This window comes from Olea europaea, chromosome 12, assembly GCF_002742605.1.
Source record: "Olea europaea var. sylvestris chromosome 12, O_europaea_v1, whole genome shotgun sequence".
NCBI classification, from domain to species: domain Eukaryota; kingdom Viridiplantae; phylum Streptophyta; class Magnoliopsida; order Lamiales; family Oleaceae; genus Olea; species Olea europaea.
The window spans coordinates 13,976,740-13,985,716 of NC_036248.1; the positions used below are offsets into that span (position 1 = coordinate 13,976,740).

The 8,977-nt window shown below is 33.0% G+C and overlaps 1 protein-coding gene across 1 annotated transcript; it reads right to left on the minus strand.

Annotated features, from left to right (window-relative positions):
• Window positions 1-1,248: 1,248 nt before the first annotated feature.
• On the minus strand, window positions 1,249-6,397 carry LOC111405779 (BTB/POZ and MATH domain-containing protein 2-like). Its single transcript, XM_023034808.1, has 4 exons — window positions 5,602-6,397; window positions 4,122-4,470; window positions 2,524-2,800; window positions 1,249-1,683 (listed from the first exon to the last, which is right to left on the minus strand). Exons 1-4 carry the CDS (start codon window positions 6,027-6,029, stop codon window positions 1,505-1,507), a joined length of 1,233 nt encoding a protein of 410 aa, XP_022890576.1. The 5' UTR covers window positions 6,030-6,397; the 3' UTR covers window positions 1,249-1,504.
• Window positions 6,398-8,977: the final 2,580 nt, after the last annotated feature.

The window sequence follows — 8,977 nt, forward strand, 5'->3', positions numbered from 1 at the left end:
CCGGTGCAATAAGCTTGACTTGTGTTTCTGTAAATTGGTGAGCCTTAATTTCTACAACGAGGGTGGGTGTGGCAAAGTCGGGGAAGATGAGTAGCTGAGATTTTCTAAAGATCAAAATGTCGCTAGAGCAGTTTGGATTTCGTAATTATTGATGTTATAAAAATAAACGTAGTGTAAATGGTAATTAAATTTTTGTATCTCTCAAGGCATAAGTGTAAATTGGTATGTTTATATAGCGAAAAATTGAGAGCCTTTTTATATAATTTCCATTGAGAATTTATATTTGCGAGCCCCTTTTTATATAACCACAAGATTAAATCTTTGCCTATTTAATTGTATTCATAATATTTCTATAACAAGTTTGGAAGAAATTGATTGTGGAAGAAATTAACTGTTGGTAGATTGGCCGCTTTTTTAGAACTGTTGTATATGTTCGTTCAACAATCACCACACACTTATATTTAACATTTACCAACTAACATGCAACGCACGTTTTTCTCACTAATAGTAAAATAAAAAACTTGAAGTTGGTATGCACGTAACCTATAAAGGCCATTTCTGACAATAACAATAATGGCCATGTTTGAACAACATTTAAAAAAAAAAAATTTTTTTTTAAACAGTGATTTGATATCATTTCAATCACATATTTCGCAAATTCAAAATTTTTCTTTATTTTTTAACCACATATTTCCCATCAATACACTATTCAAAAATACATTCTAAGAAAAATAATGTGGCTCAAACAAGAGCAATATTTCCTGTCACAAGGTTACGAATATCTCAATTTGTTTATAATAGAAGGTGAAAGAGAGAATTCCTCAGGTCAACTCAAAAGGGAGAAGAGGAGCAGGTTGGGAACACATTTCCTGGTGTTCACCGAGAGAAGCCTGCAACCTCTCAAACAACTATCCATTTATATAAATAATTACAAAACAACATGACAATATATAAGTACATACTTAAACAAAGTATTTTGTAAATTTTTATGACAAAACAAAGAATTACTTAAGCACCTGCTTTCGTACTAAACAACATGATAATATATAAGGTGACCGTTCAAATGTGATACTTACAAGCAAGGTCCACTAAGTACATAACAAAAATCGTAGACCCTTGAACCACACCACATTCCATTTTACACCTCCAATCAATCACAACCTTTTCGGAATATGACTATTCAACGAAATTCGGTTCAATTAGAATCCAGCCTGGTTGGTTCATACAGTCATTTTTCGAACAAGAGCGAGAGAGCGAGAGCTTTATATTTATAAATTTGTTCCCTTGGAACAGAGCCATACACAAAGTACAATTCACAACAGGAGCAAATCGACTCTCTCAATTAGTCTTTAATATTACAAAAAAACCAAAGTACACGTGACTGAACCATTAAATTTACATCAGTATCATGCTGGAAGCTGCAGCTCGAAAAATGTTTCACTAATAACCCTAAAGAAGATCTAAGCTATTCTCTTTCTTCCTTAGTACAAGTCAGTAGCAACTCCTATAGTCTCTGCTTCACGCGTCGACCATTCACATCACTTCCATCCATCATACCTTCATTCCCATGCTTGCCAATGGCAATGGAGTGTTCAGTGATCCTGGCAACGTACTCCAACAATTCAGTGAGGACGCGAGGACAGCTTTCTTTCAAATACTCAAACCCATCGGTCTGCATAACAGCTGCCAAAAAAAAAAAAAGTGTCGATTTGTCGGTAACAATTCATATCAAGCCTTTACAAACTTAAGACTAAATACAATAAAGCTCGCTCACTCTCTCTCTCTCTCTCGATAAACAAAAATGCAAATTGTTTGTCAACAACCAGAGCTTTGAAAAAATTTATTAATACGTAGCAGCATGGGCTTCCTATATAGCAAAGGCACCAAAAGCTAATTTAAAATAAGAGAAAAAAAGACCAAATGGTTAACTTATCGTGTGTATCAGATCAAATGGACATTTCCAAAAACAAAAGATTTGTACTCAAGTGCCTTAGTTTCATGAGACTAATCCAGAATGAATTGTTTGTGTTAGTGAAGGTTTGGCAGTATTTCTGTATATTTTAATAGGAAAAAGCAGTACACACAAATTAAAAAGGAAAATGAAATAAGCTATTTTTAAAAGTGATCAAAAGAAATGGTAGAAAAGCAAAAGGGTTCAAAAATAGCACGAACAAATGAATGTCATTATCGCTTTCCATGAGGTGATAGAAAAGGTAGAAAAGCAATAGGGTTCCTACAATCTTAAGATCGAGATTGTGATTTTAATATAACTGGAGGTCAGATGGCGGTATCAAGTGCCAATCGCAATATGGCTATGCCCATAGTTCTTGGTGTGTAAAATTTCTTTCTTAAATATCTGAAAAAAAAGATAATAAAATAAGATTTTAAAGGAAACATAAACTAATTAAGTGGATGGAACTCTGACTCATCCAAAGTATTCCTCACTAGACTCCAGTTAATTGGTAAAGCATGTAAATGCCATTGTGTATAACAAGGTTGAAAACTAAAGTAGACAAGATTTACCTCTAAGATTTTCAGGCAATGCAACAAATTTGAGACACACAGATTTCAGCTGGAAACAATGATGCTGCTCTGCCAATGCCAGCGTATTTGCAACAGTATTTATAGCAACATCCTCACAGAGATTAGCCTCACAAAGCAACCGGAGCCTATCTAAACCATACCGATCAGCAGCTGCAAGTAGATGCTGAGCCATCAATGTTGAAGCCCATTTCGAGTTCATCCCAGTAAGTTCTTCCATGTCAGGTAGCACATCCCAGTATATAAAATGAAGTAAGGCCTACAAGAAACATGTAACAAGAGTAATTAATCAAAAAATAAGTGTCAACTAGATGGAAAATTTCTTCATCAACAAACAGTTTTAAACAGATTGAATCAAATAAGACACCTTCCAAACTGACATTTCAAGTATTGTTATAAGTTGATAAATAGCAGGAAGTATCACTTGTTTAAATAGGCAATTCATGACATCCGTAACCTTGCATAAACTAGGCACATTATTGATGGCAATGTAACACCAGCAGATACACAACAATGCTGTGTGTGCATGTTTAACTCACTTGAAACACAAAAATTACCGAACAGTTTTCAAGCTTCGAAGCTTAAAGTTTCATTTTACCAGTCATTACCCATTATGATACCAAATTTTAGCAAGAATTGGTGCAACTGTTATAGGTGTTAAGAAATTTCTTGAATTATTTACCGATGCCCAATGGAGAATTTTCAGTAGCTTAGTCAAATAAACCCAAACTGCCGACAGAAACCAGACCCAAAAAATCAACTAATCTTCAAATATGAAGAAGAGCCTCAAATCGGTAAAATAACATCATCTTTGTGCTTGTTTGGCAAAAAATTTGAGTTCTTATACGCAGTGTGTTCCGAGGAATGTAAGCTTAAATAGTAGACAAAAGTAGTTGTTTAAAATGATGTTTAATCAATTTATAAGCACTTAAAAGCTTTGCTATGAAACATACACTAAGCTGCCCAAATCTAATGGTATACACCTAAAACCAGGGTCCCCATCCAAGTACAAGCTGTCAAGCCAGATAAAAATCCACCTAGCCTGCCATTTTACATTGCTACAGAAGATGAGTTGCTTTCTCCACTTTTTCAATAGAAAAATATCGTATCCTCAGTTAATTGGTTTATTGCAACACAACAGATCAAATACCTCTGCCAGGATAACCTTCTTTTCTTTTATTAATCTGTTTTGGTTCGATATAGCAAGACATACAGCTAGGGACCTTTGAACACTATGCAGATTGCTATATCCTAACATCACTAAACTTTTCTAGTCATTCTCAAGCACAATACTACTATTATTTAGCCATATATTTCTTTGAACAATGTTTACCAGATTTGGTTACCCTCAAATACATATTAGCCTAGGCAAAAGACAGACTGCATAAATGATACAAGCACAGAAAACATCAGTTCACCCAAAGGCTGAATACTTAATAAAGTAAATATCATGAGCCACAGTATAATATAACAAAGATACAAAAAAAAAAATAAATAAATAAATAAATAAATTTCCAGCAAATAGTATAAATATAACTTAGCAACTGTTATTACAGAGAGAGGGAGGAGTTGCAGAAGACCTTAAAAACAGGTGCCTCCATATCTTCTATTTTTATACACTGCGTATTTTGATCCTTCATGGGACCATATAATTGAGCTCTAAATACTGGTGAACGAGCAGCAAGTACCAATTTGTGAGCCGAAAAAATTTCTCCATCAACTTCAAAATTTACATCAGTTCCTTTTCCACTCTCCAGCAGCTGCCCGAAATGCTGACCAATGTCAGATGGTGGTATTGGTATAGCGTAGATCTTAGGTCCCTCTGTGTTAGACCTAACAACACCAACACAGCAATGTACTTGAAGGCAATCATCCTTCAGGTAGTGCGATCCTTCCAAAGTAGATCTTTTGAAAAACCGCTTATATCCCCTGCAGTATCGGAAATTACAGCATGTACATTGTGCCAATACTTTCGCCTTAAAAGTTCACTGATATTGCACGCTTAAGGACGTGAATACGAAGAGCATAACTCCAGAAAAATAAGTTCAAAGAAAATTTACACAAAAACTAGAATCCGACACAAACTCTACCATTAAGCCCATAACTCACACAGAAACATTGCTCAAGAGAGAAAATATGTAAATAACCAAAGCAAAGTAAAATAACATGTATATCGTTTACACAATAGCTACTCATCTTTTGTCATGTCCATAAAAGGGTAGTCTACAAACTCAGTCATGTATCATCTTCAAGGAAATATGGAACATATCTGCAACACATCAAATCACAATTTGGGTACCAACTGTTTTACATTGTTTCTGAAGTAACATGAACAGCATTTAAAAATAAACCTATTCAGAATTTTTTATCGTTTTCCTTTCCTTTACCTTAATCCCCTACCAACATCAGTGATATGCGTGCATTCCATGTAGAAACTGGATGTCTGGCTACTTAATAATTAACCAATCTCGAAAAGACATTCCTATTTTGTGTATGTCTCTACAACTTAGGTAGTGAAAATACGTTATAAGACGTTTAAGACAAAAAAGAATGAAAGATTTTCTTTTTTGAGATAGTAATAAGTATCTAATGAATTCAAGGGATCCGGAATAAAAGAAAGAAAAAGGATATTAGTTCTTAACCAATCTTGCGGAAAGATACCGTGAACCAAACAAAGCTATTCAAGATGGACTCCAAGACAATATATATCAAATTCATTAGCAGAACGTCTTAACCACCAAAAAATAGTTAAGAGGAAAAAATGGTAATCAGTGACAGCACATTCCAATATTGACCATCCAGTCAATTCATTTCCTTTAATAAACTATTCCAGAATTTGTATAGTATATAAGTTATAAAACATTGTCGTTTATCTATTTGTATCAAAATTAAAGAAAAATCGAAAATGTACACAAAATTAGCTGAAGTTGAAGAGATTAGGCACAAGTTAAACAACTACTTTAACCGAAGTATCAGATACAAATATTACATACATCAATAAAAAGACTAAATCCAGGTGCAAATTCAAGGCAAGAGGCGACAGAATAATTGACAACTCACCACATGCTGCCTCTGTATTTAAGAGTATACGGCCCACTCTCCAGCGCCCTACCAAAATGGCTATGCACCTTATGCCTCTCACCCCCACTTTGATCCATAAGCGTTAACTCGAAAAGAGCCCTCACGTCCGTGCCCTCACTCGCTAGGGCAATAAAAAGCGAGACATACGTTGCGTTGTCCTCCACACTCTTCCCGTCAGGATAAAAATAGATCGCCCACGAGTACCCACCGACCATAAAAGTGTCCGACGCTATATACTTCCCGATCCCAATTCCTTTGGACAATGAATAACCCGTAATCTTGAAATCGTGAGACCCATTCACCGTCTCCGTTATAGACGTCGACGTCGTCACTGCGGGAGCCGACGGAGATGCCGTCGACGACGAGGGTTTGGCGGTCTCCTTATAAATCCTTCCCATGCCCACCATGCACACAATAATTCTAACAAAATCTCACCCAGTTAGTCAAAATTACACGACGGATATAACTTAACTTAATTGAATTCAATTCCGTTACACAAAAATGCAAAAGAAAAGGATCGATTCAATTTTTAAAAATTTAGGGGAAATTTTTTTGAACGGCGATCAGATCTGGCGAGATACGAAGGAATTGGACTCGAGGGGACTGAGAAATGGATTAGGGGTTTGATTAAGGTGCGAAAATCTAGGTTTTCTGTTTGAATTGAACGAAAAATCTGCAAAATCTGAGTTTCTATCGTCTCGGATGATATGACGAAAATAGGAGCTCTTTTAGAGAGAGGATATACTTATATAGAGAGAGAATGAGAAAATGAGGAGACAGAATAATCGCTGCTAGTGAAAATCGCAATTTATAATACCATATGGCAAAAATTACTTGCTTGGGTTTTGTTAGCCTACACACGGGTGTATACATTCTGATTCCACGGCTCAGGATGCCGTGCAAGTATTGCGCTTTTGAAAGCATTTTCAAAAACTCTTTAAATAAAAAGATTCTCTACTTTAGAAAATCAATATTTAAGCCCCATTAGGTACTATTTTTTTTCAAAATATATTTTTTACTCACTTCTTTTCAGACATACATTCTTTATTAAAATAATATTACACATAAATCAAGATCTTTTCTTTATTTTTCAACCACATATTTCTCATCAATTTACGATTCTAAAATATATTTTTACGTAAAAATGTGGCTCAAATACCATCTTAAAAATGAACTCTAAAAGACTTTGTATTTTAACTTTTTAACATAAAGAATGTTTGACTCTCCAAATTTAAAGAGTCAAACTCACTCCCTATTTTTAATGTACAATGAATATAACAAATTTTAATACTCTATAATTTAATATTTTCAAATTACGTTTGAATTGATTGGTCATTAATATATAAAAAATTATACTTGAATAAAATATGTGGAGAAATATTAAATGTTCATTAGAAAAAACAAAATAAAAAATCAAAGTAGAAAGCTTGTTGAAGTGCATGAAAAAAATTACTCTCTAAATTTAAATATTCTCTTTGTCATGCATAAAATACTATTTATAAATAGAGAGTCTTTCGAGATGTGCTTTAATTTTATTTATTATGGTGTGAGTGAAATGTGGGCCCTGTAAGTTGTGGTTGTAATTTGCGCGCCACTGTGTGAACAACAAACTGATTCACGCGCTTTATTTGGGATGCGATCTAAATCTTGAATTTGGGCCATCTTCAATGTGACCATTACACCAGAATTTATTAAACATTATATTTAATGAACTAAAATATTACATAAATTAATAATTAAAAAAATTAACATAGAGAGCTTGTTTGGGAGTGATTTTGAAAATTGATTTTTTGATCGTTAGGAAAAAAGTGGGGTCCACCTATGAGAGAAGAAGTTAAATATGACGGTTGAAATAGTGAAATAACGGTCAAAAAATCAACAGGCCGAGAATATTAAAGAGATATAAAGTCAAATATAGTGATTTAATGTAATAGAATATTTTTCATTTTGAGAGGTAAATAATAGAAAAGAAACCAAGGCTATAATTAAGAAAAGGCTCGATAGCAAAAAACTAACCTACATGTTTGATGATGTGCAGAATGCCCCATACCTACAGGAAATAACAAAAAATGCCCCGGTTCGAAACCTTTTTTGCGGAATACAACATTTTAGGTACAAAACCCCTCTACAATCCAATTCTATTGGTTTAACAGTAAAAAGGAGTAAAAATTGTCAAATTTAAAAAGGAATACTTGCAGTTACGCTCCCAAACTTTTTATTTTTTACAAATTATTCCTAAATTTTTTATAAGTACTAACCACAATCCCAAATCTTTAAAACTTTATACTCTTCCCCAATTTTAAAGAATAAAATAGAGAAATTGAGGCTGGAGCCATTCGGCCAATTTGGGTTTGAAGGAGAGTACTGAAATGTAGGCATGATCTGCCATATTGAACTACGATTAAACCCAAAATAAGGCAATGCGTAGTTTAAGGGGTGGGGTAGGATTTGAGGGGCTGGGCTGAGGGGGAATTTTGTTTTTTGTTTTTTATTTTAACTATTTTGTATGAAAATATAAATTTACCATTTTATCCTTTAAAATTGGGGGTTGGAATTGTAGTTGACACGTATAAAAATTTTGAGTAAAATTTGTAAAAAAATAAAAAATTTGGGAGTGCAATCGCAATTATTCCTTTTTCATTTTGACAATTTTTACTGTTTTTAACAATTAAACTAATAGAATTGATTGGTGTAGAGATTTTTCGTACCCAAAAGATTGTATTCAGCACATAATTTTTAATATGTGGACCTTTTCTACGATTTCAAATAGGTAAGAGGTATTCCACACATCATCAAGTATGTATGGGATTTTTTGCTGTTGAGCATTAAAAAATTACGTGAACAATTTTAATTGATTGTACCGACAATTATTACTTATTACTTGATTAGAATTCAATTTAATTGCAGATTATATTATTACTAAAATCATTAAATTAAAATTTATATTTTAATGAACTAAAATAGCACATAAATTAAAAAAATAAACAAAATGCTATAATTTTAAAAAAAAAATACATGAACAATTTTAATTTATTGTATCAATAATTATTACTTATTATTTGATTATAATTTAAAAATAAATTTTAAATAAAAGTAGCAATCATTCTAAAACAATACAAATAAATTAAATTGAATTAATTATAAAGATAAAAAAGGATATAGATGGAATAAAAATTATTTATAAAGGGAAAGAGGGAACAAAATGGGGAATATTTTAAAACTTCAATTTTGTCAATTTGGTCTAAATAAATAGTGTTATTCCCAATTATATTTTCTTTTATTTTTCTATAGTAATTTGAAAATTATGCAAGTGGTCTTGAACATAAAAAAAGTTGAGCTATTGTAGTCGTAACCT

Bases quoted from the DNA above. Each gene is read 5' to 3' on its own strand.
- LOC111405779 (XM_023034808.1), bottom strand. From the start codon at position 6,029: ATGGTGGGCATGGGAAGGATTTATAAGGAGACCGCCAAACCCTCGTCG. The intron at 4,471-5,601 runs GTGAGTTGTCAA...CCGATACTGCAG, and splicing joins AAATACAGAGGCAGCATGTG to GGGATATAAGCGGTTTTTCA. The intron at 1,684-2,523 runs GTAAATCTTGTC...TTTTTTTGGCAG, and splicing joins ATTGCCTGAAAATCTTAGAG to CTGTTATGCAGACCGATGGG.